Consider the following 16,457-nt stretch of genomic DNA (forward strand, 5'->3'; position numbering starts at 1 on the left):
CTGTCGCTTTTAATGGCCCTTCCTTTTCCCTTTCCACATCTCCTGGCCTTGAACTCCTCTCTAGACGCGTAAAAAGTACGCAGCTGTCTAGTGCAGCTCCATACAAACATCTCGGATGATAACGCACAAATTGGTCGTTTTTACGCACGGAATATCAGGTCTGCTTACCTATCAAAAGGGCCGTAAACGCACGCAAGTTTTTGTGCATTCCTAACGCCCTCCTTGATACTTGACGGACGGCGTTGGGCACGAAGTGGAGCGCAGGTTGGCGGGGCGGGCCGGAGCTGAGCTCAGCTAAACTGAGCTGAGTCGAGCTAAACTGAGCTGAGCTGAGTTGAGCTAAACTGAGCTGAGCTGACTCAACCGCTGCGGAGGCGCCGCGCGCAACCCCCCGCCCGCCCTTTACGCGCGCGTCTACTTTCCACTCCGGCCCTAAAGAAACCGTTTGTCCCTTCCCTTCCATCTTAATCTCCGAGGACGCCTTCAGTCCCTGGAGACGAGCCTAATACGCACATCTGATTGGGCCGGAACGTGAATCCGCGCCACGAACCGGGAGAATGTGGCCTTAAATGAGCCCGGGATGGTGCCAGCCGAGGTGGAGGGATGAAGATGCACGGCGAGAGAAACGTCTTTGGGCTCTTGTGTCACAGGGCAGGAGGGAGAGTCCCACGCCATGTCGACAGGGCATGGGACAGCGTGCCTAAAGGTGGCGCAAATCATGTCGATTCAAAGTCGACATCTTGCAAGTCGGCGCGGGATCAAGTGCCCAGAAGCAGCAGTCCAGTCTCTGTTTATGTGGAGCTGCCCAGCAGCATCCAACAAGGTTTGCGCATCTTGCCAGGCACCTTCCTGACCCCAAAGCCCAACCGCCCGCATCCAAGCAACGAATGACTCGTGCTTCCTCCTGCGCTCTCCTTTCAGCTTTTCCAACGATCGCATGGGATGATTTGGAAGACCGCGCCAGGGAAAACCAGAGCGATTCACTCGGCTCGCAGGTAAGGAAATGGCGTTTGTTTCTAACCAAGCATGCACTCGTCTTCTCTCGCCGCATGCTTAATGGCACCTTCCAAGAGGGAAAACAAATAAGGTGGCAGACGTGCAGTTGCGCATCACTCAAAGTCGGTTAATGTTTGACAAGGTGCGCTGGAATCCTCCACAAATAGCAGCGTAAGTCAGGCGCTCGCTACTTTTACCCTGCTGCCCTGAACGCATCACGCTCATTCTCCCTCCGAGTCATGATTGCGCGTTTGTCCGTCAAAGCACAATGCCCTGCCGGGTGGTCCTGGTGGGACTTTCAGGTAGATGGGACCTAGCTGTTTGTACGTCTTCTCAATGGGCACATTTTAAACACGCCTTTTGGTCATCCATCTCAACAGGTCAATGGATCTGATGCGGATGAGCAAAACTTTGCTCTGGATTTTACAGCAGGTAAGAAAAGTCTGCAATTTCGCCTGAATTGGCTTGGGCTTTCTTTTCTGGGATAACTGATGCATGCATGACTGTTGTTCTGTCAGATTCTCCAGCCGCTCTGGAGAGCAGCCTGTCCCCTGCTGAGCTGGTCCCCTTTCAGGGATGCGTCATCCCCCCCCTCACCCCTCAGCATGTCTCCTCTCCGGAAAACCACGACGTCGTCCTGCTTCCCGATTCTTCCTGCGCACATGACCAGGATGGGGAACTTTGGACAGGCTTCAGCTCATGTCAAGCCAGGATGGGACATGCCGTGGAGGCCAATCCCCAGGTGGGTCTTTCTCCGTGTGGCCCGATCCATCAAATCAGGGCTTGTGATATTCATGGGAATCACTTGAATGCTTCTCAGAGCAGACATTTGGAAAAACCCATTGAAGCCACAAAACTTGCATTAGCACGGGTCAAAGGTGGATTCCGCTCGGTTGCGGCGTTTTATACCACCGTCTGATGGATGATCACATTGTGCCTTCTAGCAGGTGCATGAGACTTTGCAGCACAGAAGTGAGCCATCTGAGGAGGGAAGCCTTCACCTGAGGCAGCTCGCGTGCCGAGCAAAGCTCCTGGCATCCGTGCTGGAGGTGAGGGAGAATCGCTTGATGGAAAACCCATGGCAGGGAGATACGCTCCAAAAAGGGAACATGTCCAAATGTCCTCCTCTTTGCATGTGTCCTCTTTTAGAAGTTAATGGCAGACAGAAAGGTAGATAACAGCCAAGCGGCGAGGCCTGATGGCGCTAAATCCAGCAGTCCCTGCAAGAGGCGGCGACTGGACGACGGCCGCCAGTCACCCGACTCGGTGGAGGAGATCTTGAGAGACGTGGGCACGCGCTGCCACGCCGTGCTGCGCGCCGAAGCCGGCGCGCCGCCACGGGACACGGACGCTATCCCCGCGTACGGGTCATTCTCGGGCCTGCAGACCTCCATATGCAAAGACAGTAGCAGCAGCAGCAGCAGCAGCAGCAGCAGCAGCAAGAGCGAAGCGGACACGTGGTCTTTTCGCACCACTGTCAAAGAGCACGGCACCATAAGGACACGCGTGTTCCCTCACGGCCGAGCCTTCACCTCGGGCACCCGACACGGAGGATACCGCTTCCGCTGGGTTCCCAACAACAACTAAGACAACGCAAGTGTCGGTGGGTGGGTGGGCTAATACTGTTAATGCCTAACTTGTAATCTGCGGTGATACCCGCAAATGATTACATGATGTCTTCCTCCCTCCCTCAGGTAGCTTGTAAGCTCATGGGTCAGAGGATGCAAAACTGCCTGCCTGCCTGCGTGGCTGCCTGCCTGCCTGCGTGGCTGCCTGCCTGCCTGCGTGGCTGCCTGCCTGCGTGGCTGCCTGCCTGCGTGGCTGCCTGCCTGCGTGGCTGCCTGCCTGCGTGGCTGCCTGCCTGCATGGCTGCCTGCCCGAGTATTTGTTAGCATTACGCTGCTGTTTACATGCCTCCAATTGTAACGCTGTCATTTGGTCAACATTTACTTGTCTTTTCTGACCTCATTTTCCGGTTCGGAGAATCCACTCAAACGCCCGCCCAATGGCATTTTATTGTGAAACGAAGGACTTAGGAAAGGTAAATAAATGATTTGTGTGCTAACTTTGCATGTTTGAGCAGCCAAACAAATGTAACCCGCTGACCTCTGAGGAGCAAGGGCTTCCTTTCCTTTTGTCTCTCAGTCTCTGTCAGCGCTGCGTCATGACGCATGGCGCTCAACATCCTTCTTGAGATCCTTGTTTTTCACATTTGAACTTTGTACACAAACAACATAAGGCGCTGTGCTACAGGTGTCAAACTCAAGACCAGCGGCCCTGCCAAATATTGGATGTGACCCGGAAAAACACAAATGGTGGAGCAACAAATGAAGACAGATAATATCACCCTATATACTTGCACCTTAGCCAAGGTGCATGGCCACACTGGTGGGAGCAGCTCAACATGCATTAAATTGAAGCAAGCAATGTGGCGAAAGCTGCTCTTTTTTTTTTTTTTTTACAATCTATTGAACAGTCATGAGTGTCGTTTGTTTTTCTTTTTTCTACCCGTTACTGCTGTGCTTGCCCAAAAAGAAATAAAAAAAACGACCTTCATTTTTTGTTCCCTTACTGTACCCAATTAAAAGAGTTCATTGTTCCGCCATCAAGACTCTGGAGATGATGAACGTGTGTAAATAATGTGACCTTTGGCACTCTCCCGCTGATGCCATTTACAGTGGTGTCAACCTGAGTCGATCACGTCGGACCTCGAGTCAGGCACCTGTTTAAACTTCCCCAAAGTGAGTGCGCTTGCTTTGGGTCAGCCAAGACACACTTCACAAAAGCCTTGCGCGGCCAGCCTCAATGAGGAGGAGACCGGTTTTCACCACGGGGTATGAAAAATGGATTTAGTTCACGTTGGAATTTAAATTTATAACAAAAGGTGGCTCAAGTGAAGCACTGTGCCAAAAGATGAGGTACACGTGCATATTCTCAAGGTCTCCAAAACATAACCCGCGGGTATGAAAAATTCCACTGTTATTAAACCCCCCAAAAAAGAAAAGCTCAACACTCACAGCTAATGTTCAAAAGTGAGCACGAAAGTCGTGTTTAATATGGCAGCTTGTACAGTGAGACGCTTTGTGCATCTGGTATCGGATTCCATGCAAACAAATGTTTCTTACCGACAGCATGCAGGACAAAAAGTGGGGCCACTTTCTTTTAGGATGCATGCAAGTGAGACATTTGAGCGCTTCAACCTAGCGCCAAACTGCGAGTGATCACGCGGGAGGGAGGGAGGGAGGGAAATGGACTTACATGCACTCATCTCCTCTCCTCTCATCTCCTCTCATCTCATCTGATCGCACAATGGCTTTGTTTCTATAAGGAAACTCAAAGCAAAGCTGCATGCGCGTTTCAGGTGCGAAGCAGCCAGCCAGCCAGCCAGTCAGCCAGCCAGCCGGGCGCCCGGCCAATCCTCCGCGGGAAGCAGCGACTGCATGGAAACCTCACATACAAGTTGAAAATCAGGATCATGATGCTTATAGATTTCATTTAATGCAATTGATTCATTGAAATTCATGTTCTAAATTGGATAACGGCATGATTTAAACAAGTCTTTCCACAATTAACGATCATAATAAATAGCGGAAAAAGAGATAGGTTCTTAATCTCAATGGGATTTACCTGGTACAATGAAGGCTGGGTAAATAAATAAACAAATCAATCAACCTACATGACATAAATAAGAAAAATAAATATATGATTACAAACAGGGCTCTACTGAATTTCCGTCAACGAAGTTAAGCAAACTTGATTTATGTCGAGTACACAAGTACGTTTTCGCTCGGTAATTGCTAACTCGTTTTCTAATAGACCTACTCATTATTATTATTGTGGTCAGTAGGCCTACCATTTTCCCAATCACATTATAATACCGTTTAGAAATACTAATTTAGTGAAATGTAATTCGTTTTTGAGAAAATCTTGTGATTCGTTTGTTGTAAAAAATAACATAAATAAACCACTGGGAGTATTTTAAACTTTGACGTATACATCCTAAACTGCAGGCGCATCATGGCTTCTGCATGGGTTCTTTTCAACCAGCTGTATTGAGTGTGTCAACTGTTTCTTTAATTGCTCAAATATATGAACAAAGTAGTTTACAGACAAATTGGACTTTTTTTTATTTTAATCTAAATAGGCTGGCTGATCAAAAACCAAAATCAAATGTGCTTTCCCCACGTGATTCGAATTTTCAATGTCAAATGTGAATTTGTTCTCGAATGTCAGTTGTGCGCTGGACCACAGCTGGCCAACTAACAGTTACTGTTCGTTACAAAACCTACTTGAGCTCATGCTCGGGTTTTCTCAAAGCACTTGTTCAATTGGGGGGGGGGGGGGGGCATCACACTCGGTGCTCGTGCACGCTGCGGGTGGGCACATATGGAAATGGCAGGTGGCAGGAGCGCGCTCGCTCGTGCATCCACTCGCGCCTTTCAGCCAACTTAGCGCCACAGACCCGCGTTGCGAGGCGGGTCTTTAAAAACAAACAAAAAAGTATCCACGACAAAAAGAGATGAGAACAATTAGGAATGAAAAGTAATGGGAACAATTCGAAATAACAAATGATATTCTATATTGCTGAATTAGGTCAAATGCATTGTATTTTAAAAAGATAATTATAAATAAGGGTAATAGAGTTCAACTTATAACCTAGAATTCTTGTTGCCTTTTCATGAGAGAAAACCAACAGTCCTTAAAAAAAATGTGCATGGCCGGCCTTCAACTGATAGTTGCTGTTTTTCTTTAACTACTGCGTCCATGTTACTAGTGGAAACCAGGACGCGGAGGGAAAGTAATCAGGAGAAGGCGCACTTCATTTAACACACAGGCGAGAGAGAGAGAGAGAGAGAGAGCGAGAGAGAAAAAAGGGGAAAAAAAAGCTGCCAATCACAGAGGAGAAGCAAGAGTTGTTTCCCGCTGCAGAGAGCGCCCAGGGGAGACTATTTAGTAGCTAGCGGCGTCCAGGACAGAGAGAGAGAGAAAGAGAGAGCAGACGACACACTGCAGGTGCACAGCCAAAGCCAGAGCCAGAGCCAGAGAAGACGAGTTTAAGTAACCTGGAGCCTGGCTGGCAGCCAGTGAACCACACACACATTCAATTTAGTTTCGTCTCTGTCTAGTGTGCATGTGCAAGATATAAAGGAGAAGAATGCAGCCGGCCGGATGTGCAGGAAAGCGGAGGAGAAACAATCCTTTCCAGGTAACAGCCTTCAAGTTTTGCTCCCGCTGTTTTTTGGCCCCATCCAAGGTGGCTGTGACAGCGGCCTTTTGGTTTTGGTCACTTGCTGCAGGTAGTGTGTCATGTTAGCTGGAGTTGCTCGTGCCAGCTCACAGCGCTCTGCTATCTGAACAGGTGACACTTTCAGACAAGCCGAAACGACGCTCGCTCGGGAGGGAGGCTACGAGCTCATCGAGCTTCATTCTTCACAAACCAATAGAGCGGCTTTTTTGGCGCTCTTTGTGGAAACACCCTGAAATTCCACAAGGCGGCGCCAAAGTCCCACATCTCGACTGGGAGACAAGTTGCCCGCGTCTTGCTCAATTTGGCCTGGATTGTGAGTTGAAGTTTCAGTCTTCACCATAGATAACGATTTCTTGTTTTGTTAGTAGCAACCTCAGTCCTTCCAACCTGTAATGCATTCAACAACGTCGTTTTGAATGGGACCTCAACAGGTGAGTCATTATTGTCCATTCATCATCTTCTTCTGTGGCCGGTCGTGAGGCAGTGTCTTGTTAGCTGGTTTGTTGCTGCGTGCCAGCTTACCTGCTACTGCCCAACGACTATCCATGCAACCTGCAAACACACGAGACTGCAATTAGTGCCGGGTTTGTTGGAACCATAGCAACAAGCTTTTGACTCAAGCTCATCCAAGTGCTCTAGTTTGGTTTGTTGTGTGCAAACGTGCAAGTGGCACACACTGGCTGCTAACTTATTGACCTCACTTGGCCGTAGCAGACAGTTTGCATGAAAATACTTGTGATTCTGCGGGTTGAAGCATTTAGAGTGCAAAATGAGATTTTCAGATGTTGATGCAAATACAGCTTACCTGAGAAGTGACCATACTTACACGATTCAGCCGACGACGCTCAAAAGGAACTGCTATGAATTCTCGTCGGTGTGTACCATATCTACAACAGTGACGCTACACAGCATATACAAGCCACAGATAGTGTTCCACCGATGTAGAATTTAATTGGGATTAAAAAAAATAAACCCAAACGTTCAATCGAGCTGTTTCAAGGAAGAGCACAGGACATCCATCAGTAAATGTAACACTTGAGTGGCTGAACAGTCAGTGGTCAAGGAAAACTCACGATTGACTTTTTTTTTTTTTCCTCTCCATCCAATCTACTGGCCGCACACACACACAACGAAGCCGGACCTCTTTTCTTGCTGTACATTGCTTCTACTGTCTAAAAGTTTGCAGTTATGGTCCAACCACACTCAATGTAACCTAACAGTTCAGTCCTGCCGGTCCTGGTCGTCATGGCGCAGGACAGGTTTAGACTGCGCGTCCGTCCAATCAACACCTCGGAGTAAACGGCGCCGTCATCATAGCTCGGCACGCTTTTTCACAATAATCTCCCGCACAAGCGTGGCCACTTCTTGGCGGACACTCTCCATGGGCTCGTCTGCTCGCCAGAAGCGCACCACTTTGCCCTCGGGATTGACGAGAAACTTCCAAAAGTTCCATTTGGGAATTTTCTGCACAGAATCTGAAAAATGAAGATATTTGACAAGATTTAAAAGATAAAAAAAAAAAAAAAAAAAAGAGGACATAACAGAGGGTGCTATTTTTACGATGTTCCCGATATACGGGTATGCAGTTAAGTGATTTGCTTCATTCCCTATGCTGAGGTAACTCCATTTCTGTGTATTTCTGTAGTTACTGCGTGCCAACTGTTTGCACTGAATTGATTTATAGTCGTGGACTTAAAGCATCTATCCGTAAAGGTGGCGTCGCATTCAGGGACACTCGGAAATCATAGCTTTCGCCACCGTCTACAGTAGAACGCTTTTTTTTCGGACCCAGATAGCTACTGGTACTGCTTCTTCAGGCGAGTTAACAAGCATACACGAAAGAAACGTTCCATTGCGTGACGTCTTGCGTCCAGGTATTCGTACCTGTGAGGAATTTGAAGGCCGGTTCTGCCTCGGAGCCCATAATTTTGATCTTGCCGAAGAATGGGAAAGTTACGCCGTAGGTGGACTTAGCGAACGCTTCGATAGAACTGCTCGTTCCCGTCTCGGTGTCGCCGAACTGTCCGCAAGGGAAGGCCAGGACGTTGAAGTGAGACGTGCCCAGCTCCTTGTGGAGCTCCTGGAGGGACTCGTAAGCCTCCCCCGTCTGCTCGCTGTGGCTAGCCACGTTGACAACCAGGGAAGCCTGCATTGAGGGAACAGTTGAAGAGCTTTCTCACCCAAAATAAAACAAAGAAAATTGCAGCACGTTGAGCACGGCTCTGAACAAACGGAACCAAAAACCTCGTTTGGGCTTGTCCTCAATCCAGTTGATGATGTGGACTTACTTTTCCTCGGTACTTTTCCAGAGACACCGCCCTCCCCTTGGAGTCTTTCACCTCAAAAGAATAAAAATCCACCGGCTTTCGGGGCTGCAGCAGGAACAAGCAGCCCACGCCGACCGTCATGCTCAACAGAACCGTCAACTTCCGAATTTTGGGCCCGGAGGACTTGACGGGGTAGCCCCCTAAGGCCTCCATCTTGGAGGAGGGATGAAGGAAAGAGTCGAGGCGGGCTGGCGGGCGGGCCTTCGAGGTGATGGGGGAGCCGGCTGGCCAGTGCTGGAAATACCGCAACAATCGTTAAGATCGCTTCAAAATAAGACCGGAAGTACTTCACTTAAATAACCCACTAGACATGTCTTTTGTTGGATTTATGTTCTCCTGTGTGAATGTGTTGGTTTATCTTTTGTTGTGGAAAGATGTTCTTCTTAATTGTCGTTTTATTTTGGAGGTGATTTTGTTTTGTGGTCATGGAAGACTTCACTTCCTGTTCCGGGTTATGTAGCGAAAACTGCATACAAATCGCGATGTGCGAATATGTTCACCCTCCTGTGTTGCGGACAATAAAATAAACGGGCAAAGTAATCAACCAACCAAGTGTGTGCATTATTAAGAGAACATGGCCGAAGAAGAAGAAAACCCTTCGAGCTCAACAGGTTATGGGCCCAGGCGTGACACAACAGGAGGAAGATGGCAGAGGTTAGTGTTCAACGGAGACGAAAACGGTTACGAACTCTGGGAGACAAAGTTGCTAGGCCACATGCGGATAATTGGCCTAAAGGACACTATATTATCGGACACTAATCCAGATGCAGAGAAGAATGCTGAATGCTACGCTGAACTGATTCAGTTCCTTGATGATAAAAGCCTTTCACTGGTAATGAGAGATGCAACTGACGACGGAAGAAAAGCTTTAAAAATACTCCGAGACCACTACGATAGTAAAGGCAAACCTAGAATCATCGCACTGTACACAGAGCTAACGTCTTTACAAAAGAAACCTGAGGAGACAGTGATAGATTATGTTATCCGAGCTGAAAAAGCAGTGACCTCCCTAAGAAATGCAAAAGAAGTCATCAGTGATGGACTTATTATCGCTATGATTTTAAAGGGGCTTCCTGAAGCTTACAAGCCATTTGCTATTCACACAACTCAAAGCAGTGAAGATTTAACATTCACACAGTTCAAAAGCAACCTGCGAAGTTATGAGGAAACCGAGAAATTCGACAACAAAGTAAAAACAGATAATGTGATGAAGGTTAATTTAACCTCAATCGTCTGTCATGGATGTGGAAACCGAGGACATTTTGTAAAAGATTGTCGCCAAAAGGGAACACCTAAATGGTGTAGCTACCATAGAAGCTCGACACACAGTGATGAAACATGTAGAAGAAAAACCAAGTACACAGATGATGCAAAACTAACTGTAGAAAAACAAGAGGACAAGAAAGAAGAGCAGACTTTTGTATTTAAAGTTAGTCAAAGACTTCTGCCTAATGACATAATAAGAGAAGGACTAATGGTGGACTGTGGTGCTACTTCACACATCATTACGGAGAAGAACAAGTTCATAAAGTTTGATGAGACTTTTGATCCTGAGAAACACTACATGGAGCTTGCTGATGGATCCAGGACAAATAACGTCGCACTCAAGAGGGGAGATGCCAACGTCTCTCTACAGGACGTACAAGGACACTATACCACCATCACGTTGAGAGATGCTCTGTTCATCCCATCCTACCCTCAGAGCATATTTTCAGTGAAGGCAGCTACAACCTATGGAGCACAGGTGATCTTCAAGAAGGGACAGAGTGAACTGGTGAACAAAGATGGGACAGTCTTCTACATCGAAGAATACAACAGACTCTACTATTTGAAAACGGTAAATAATGAAACATCATTCAATGACATGATGTCCTGTGACACTGTTAATCTGACTTGTGATGTGAAAACATGGCATGAAATTTTAGGACATTGTAATGTTAGAGATGTGTTAAAGCTACCTGATGTTGTGAAGGGCATGAAAATCACAGGCAGTGACATGTTAGATTGTAATGTGTGCACAGAAGGGAAATTCACTAACGACAGAAACAGAAAAAGTGACCCAAAAGCGAGTGTGCCATTACAGTTGGTGCACACTGATCTAGCCGGCCCCATTGAACCAATTGGCCAAAGTGGTCACAAATATGCTATAATATTCACAGATGATTATTCAGGGGCAGTGTCAGTTTACTTTCTAAAACAGAAAAGTGACACCACAGAGGCCACAGCAAAGTTTCTAGCTGACTGTGCACCATATGGCAATGTTAAATGCATTAGATCTGACAATGGCACTGAATTCACAAGCAGTTCCTTCCAGTCTCTTTTAAGGGAAAAAGGTATAAAGCATGAGACATCTGCACCATATTCTCCTCATCAGAATGGCACAGCTGAGAGACAATGGAGAACTCTCTTTGAAATGGGGAGGTGTCTTTTACTAGAAAAGGGGCTGCCAAAAGAACTATGGCCTTATGCCATTCAAAATGCAGCACACACTCGCAACCGATGCTACAGTAACAGGACTAAAAGTACACCATATCAGATGTTAACAGGGAAAAGACCAGATCTCTCAAAACTATGGATATTTGGGTCAGACTGTTATGCATACATACATGATCACAAGAAACTTGATCCCAGATGTGGAAAAGGAATATTTGTGGGGTATAGTAAAAATAGCCCAGCATACCTGGTTTATTACCCCCACACCGGAAAAGTGTCAAAACACAGACTCGTGAGATTTATCAAAAAGAACACGGTTGAACAACAAACACAGACTGATGAATGTGACACAGAAATTCAGACTTATGAGCATGTAGTGCCTTCAAAGGAAAGTACAGAACAGCAAAATGAAAATGCAGCAGAGAATAGAACTCCTCGAGAGGAAGAAATCAACACAAATGAACCAAACCTTGACACAGAAAGAAATGAGGGTGATGATCAAAACCAAACTGAACGATACCCTAACAGAGAAAGAAAACCTCCTAAATATTTAGAGGATTACATATCTAACTGCAGAGTGCTAGATAATGTAAATTCTTTAAGTGTTGATTATTGTTACAGAGCAACATGTGGAATTCCCCAAACCTATAAAGAGGCACTGATGTCACCAGAGGCAACAAGGTGGAAACAGGCAATGACAGAAGAAATCAAATCTCTGAAAGAGAATGACACATTTGAACTGACTACTTTACCTACTGGTAGAAATACCATTGGAGGAAAATGGGTCTACGCCCTCAAAGAAAATGAACAAGGACAAATATTTAAAGCCAGGTTTGTAGCAAAAGGTTACAACCAAACACAAGGAATAGACTACCAAGAGACATTTGCACCAACAGCAAACATGACATCTGTACGAACCCTAATGCAAATATCAGTCCAGAATGATCTTATTATCCACCAAATGGATGTTAAAACTGCATATTTGCATGCTCCCATTGAGGAAGAAATATACATGGACCAACCAGAAGGTTTTGAGCAAACAGAGTCAGGAGAAAATTTGGTGTACAAATTAAAGAAATCCCTTTACGGGTTAAAACAATCAGGGAGAAATTGGTACAAACTCTTGAATGACTACCTTGAACAAAATGACTTTGAAAGAAACCTTTCTGATCACTGTGTATACAGGAAAGACATTGACCATGAAACTCTGCTGGTTATCATCTGGGTAGATGACTTGATCATTGCGGCTAGCAATATTAACATGTTGAACATATTCAAAGAAACAATGAGGTCAAAGTTTAACATGAAAGACCTGGGGAAAATATCCAGTTTTCTTGGTATCCAGTTTATACAAAAAGGGGCTGAAATCAGGATGAGTCAGAAGAGGTACATTCAAAGAATGTTGGAACGTTTTGGGATGTCAGAATGTAAACCCAGATCCACACCGTGTGAATTAAAAACTGACACTACTATATGTAGAGGAAGTGATACAAATGGGACAGTTAACCCAAGGGAGTATAGAGAAATAGTGGGCAGTCTGATATATGCCATGACGTGTACGAGACCAGATATAAGCTGGGTTGTTAGCAGACTATCTCAAACACTAGCTCAACCCACGAGAGAGGACTTAGTAACAGCAAAACAAGTCCTCAGATACCTAAAAGGTACAAATGATTTTGAACTGATCTTTAAGAAAAGCAGTGAGGATCTAGATCTAATTGCTTACAGTGACTCTGACTGGGCATCCTCTGTAAAAGATAGACGCAGTACAACAGGGTACTGTTTTGCACTTACTAAAGAGGGACCAGTAATATCCTGGAAGTCAAAGAAACAGCCTACAGTGGCACTCTCGACATGTGAAGCCGAATACATTGGTCTTGCAACCACTACTCAAGAATGCATGTACTTAATCCAACTGTTAAACGGGATGGACAGAAAAAGGTACACGTGTGTCAAACTGTTTGGGGACAACCAAGGGGCCATTGCTTTGAGTAAAAATCCAGTGAACCGACAGAGGTCGAAACACATTGATGTGAAGTATCACTTCATTCGGGAAGCGTTGAATGAAGGAAAAATCCACACTGAATACTGTCCATCAGAAGAAATGGCTGCAGACATACTAACAAAACCAGTTACAAAAGTGAGACTCAAAAAGTTTCAAAAATGGTTCTTTGGAAATGCACAAGATGCTATGGGTTAACAGCATGAGAACAAGGGGGGGTGTTGGATTTATGTTCTCCTGTGTGAATGTGTTGGTTTATCTTTTGTTGTGGAAAGATGTTCTTCTTAATTGTCGTTTTATTTTGGAGGTGATTTTGTTTTGTGGTCATGGAAGACTTCACTTCCTGTTCCGGGTTATGTAGCGAAAACTGCATACAAATCGCGATGTGCGAATATGTTCACCCTCCTGTGTTGCGGACAATAAAATAAACGGGCAAAGTAATCAACCAACCAAGTGTGTGCATTATTAAGAGAACATGGCCGAAGAAGAAGAAAACCCTTCGAGCTCAACATCTTTCCACAAAGATAAATTGGCATAACTAACTTGATCTATTTTTATAACCCATTTTGCAGAGTGAACCCGACGCGCCTGTGACGTCACACAAGCGCTTTCGGACGTGGCTCATCCACAGATGCAATAGCGGGAGTCCCACTGCGAGTACGCCTTTGACCGCAGGGCGGCGCTCTAGACGTATATTCAAGTTAGTCAGAGACTGGAGTTAGATTCTCCCTCGAGGCATCACGACACAGCCCCGAGAGCGCAAGGTCATCGTAGCAAAGTGTGGATTTGGTGTCGTCATGAAAGGAAAAAAAATCTAATAAAAACAGACCGTTTTTTGGAATTAGCGTCAAGACTGATTGTATGCAACAGTACCACAGCATCAAAGGCAGGATGCATCATCCCGAACTCCAAAAGATATTCAGTCATGCGCCAGAACAGGTTTGTTCAGAGAGCATGCAAAGAAAGAAAGGAAGAGAAACAAAAACACACCATCACCTGAGGGCAAGAATAATGGTGTATTTTTAGGATTTATTTTCACAAATGGATTTGGACTGTACAAAAAGGTGGAGACGCACAATCGACTGGTAAACAGGCTGACAGGCCTTTTACTCTGCGTAGAAGTGATGATGGATTGGGTAAAAAACTACATACATTAAATAAAAAATAAATATCCCCCAGTCTGCTTCTTTTTAAAAAAACAATGACTCATTTTCCACCAGTTGCTGATGGCTGTACTATGTAGTAAAGATCTTCAATGCACAGACGAAAGCCGCAGTAATCCGGGGGGTTGGGGGTCAGGGCGCAAGCTTCATCAGCAGTGCGATGTGTACGTACGTGTATTGACTCACCAGCTGTGGGACCTCATCGAACAGAGACAGAATGTGCGGACGCTGCCTTCGCACCAGTTCGTGGTGCGAGGGCTTCCGTGGAAAGAGCAACTTCTCAGCAGGTGACGACTTAGCGTAACCGTGGTCGGAAACCCACCAGTGGTTTAGCCACAAGGCTTTTTTGTCACTTCAGCACGTACAGAGCTGCATGGCATTCTTGTTTAGCACCTACAGAAAGGAATCATTATATGTTGATGATACTCTTGTCAGTGGCTCCATGCATCACCACGACTGGCGAGCTCCGTCTCCTCTGGTGGGCGCGGCCGTCCAGCAGCAGGTGGGCCTTTGCAGCCTTCAGCGGTGACGAGCGGCCGGCGCCGCAGACGGCCTCCTCAATATTTGGGCTCCAACGGACCGCCGGCCACAATGAAGCAGCCGAGCGCTGTCAAGGTGTCGCTCACATTTCATCTCGTAGCCTTTTGTCAAGCTTGCTTCAGGCAATGAGATGGATGAGGAATGCCATTGCTACGGGTGGAGGATGGAAAGACGGGAAGCTTCCAATTTGGGACACGGGGTCGGTCGGCCTCTCGTGTCAGTTGGGCCGGCACTGAGTGACAGGTGCTCCGACGCTCTGAAAGTCACACAAGCTCTGCCACCGATTCAGCTTTTCCTCTTGTGACCACCGCCACCACCCTGGCTGCCTGCAGATCTGCTCTCTTGACTGGGCGGAGGCCACCAGACACCTGGTGAGCGGACACGGCCGTCCCCATCATAGCGCCATTTGTTGGGACTGGAAGTTTCCGTTCCTCAGGCCCATTTTGAACCTGATCGGAGGGGAAATGGAGCAGGGCGGCCAAATGCATCTTGGACCAGCCTGGTTTATTGGAGAACTCAAAAGGCAAACTGACACGACTTAACGAAACAATAACTTGAGTGACTGACCGGGACGTGAAACATGACGACGGCAAGACCGTGCGACAACGGGAACCAAAAAGACATCATGGCGGTAACGTACCCAAACAATGATCCGACATGGAGTGACACACAGACAGGACTTAAATACAAGACAGGGAACAAGAGGCAGGTGACTGGGATCACACTAATCATGGGCACACTAAGGAGGGGAGGGAGGGAGGGAGGGGGGAGCACCCAGACACACGGACAGAAAGCACGGACATGAGCACACAGGAAGGGAGGGGCGAGCACACAGACATGATCGGGGACGAGTCGTGACACTGACAGACAGACAGACAGACAGACAGACAGACAGACAGGTAGAAGAGCAATTTGATCTGGGCTTTTATTTCCAATAGGCCGGGTGTGAACATGAAGAATGTGCTGAAATAAAAACAACAATAATCATACTAAAACAGATCATAGTTCTATATGAAGGTATTGAAATCTGAATAGATCCCAACAGCTCTGGATCAATTGCACATGAATTGTTCTTCAAAGTTCTCCAAAAAGAACGTTCCAATTGGGTGATCATTTGACTGACCACTAGGTGGTGCTTGTGTGCCGCAAGTGTCCAGCGGTGGTGAGTAATAGCGCTACTTATTTGAAAAATCTTTTCCCGTTGACTGTTCACAACATTGTCAAGGTTCTGCAAATGCTGGCTATGAGGTCAAATGTTTCACATGACGTTATCTCGATCGCTATGCCAGCCATCCTACAAGATATTTTGATCATGACATATTTGAAAGCCACCTTGAGTTGGCCTTTTTGATGTGCTGTGCAGCTACTTGTTGTGGTTGCGGTCGCGGTTGCGGTCGTTGCTTTTTTCAGGTCATTTGGGTCGGCTCGGGTGTTGCACGTGGCCTCAAACCGTGACACCAAGCAGCTCTTGACTGTGGGAGCGGCGGATCGGTGCCTTCACACGTGTCATTTCCCAGAGCTCAACGTTGTTAAGATTTCTTGCATTTCGGTCATCGCGTCACCTTTGCAGACGACGCTACAAAATGCAAACTTTCCGATAAGGCTTGCGGTCGGGTCGGTCCGCCCACCACAATGTCTCGGTGACAAATAGCTTCATTGCGCAATATTTCAAATCCTATCCATATACTTTTAATAGAGTTACTTGCAATCTCTATCTTTGTTATTGAAATGTCTCAATGCGAGCGAGC

General features: G+C 46.5%; 2 protein-coding genes across 2 annotated transcripts; one reads left to right on the forward strand and one right to left on the reverse strand.

Annotated features, from left to right (window-relative positions):
• The first annotated feature begins 603 nt into the window (after positions 1-603).
• On the forward strand, positions 604-2,583 carry mcidas (multiciliate differentiation and DNA synthesis associated cell cycle protein). The gene is made up of 6 exons (XM_061278448.1): positions 604-823; positions 922-995; positions 1,377-1,428; positions 1,515-1,738; positions 1,944-2,045; positions 2,146-2,583. Exons 1-6 carry the CDS (start codon positions 604-606, stop codon positions 2,581-2,583), a joined length of 1,110 nt encoding a protein of 369 aa, XP_061134432.1.
• Positions 2,584-7,170: 4,587 nt separating this feature from the next.
• On the reverse strand, positions 7,171-8,792 carry gpx8 (glutathione peroxidase 8 (putative)). The gene is made up of 3 exons (XM_061278484.1): positions 8,533-8,792; positions 8,129-8,390; positions 7,171-7,719 (listed from the first exon to the last, which is right to left on the reverse strand). The coding sequence occupies exons 1-3, from the start codon at positions 8,722-8,724 to the stop codon at positions 7,556-7,558; spliced, it is 618 nt and encodes a 205-aa protein (XP_061134468.1). The 5' UTR covers positions 8,725-8,792; the 3' UTR covers positions 7,171-7,555.
• Between the last annotated feature and the right edge of the window lie 7,665 nt (positions 8,793-16,457).

This window comes from Syngnathus typhle, linkage group LG5 (genome assembly GCF_033458585.1).
Source record: "Syngnathus typhle isolate RoL2023-S1 ecotype Sweden linkage group LG5, RoL_Styp_1.0, whole genome shotgun sequence".
Taxonomy (NCBI): domain Eukaryota; kingdom Metazoa; phylum Chordata; class Actinopteri; order Syngnathiformes; family Syngnathidae; genus Syngnathus; species Syngnathus typhle.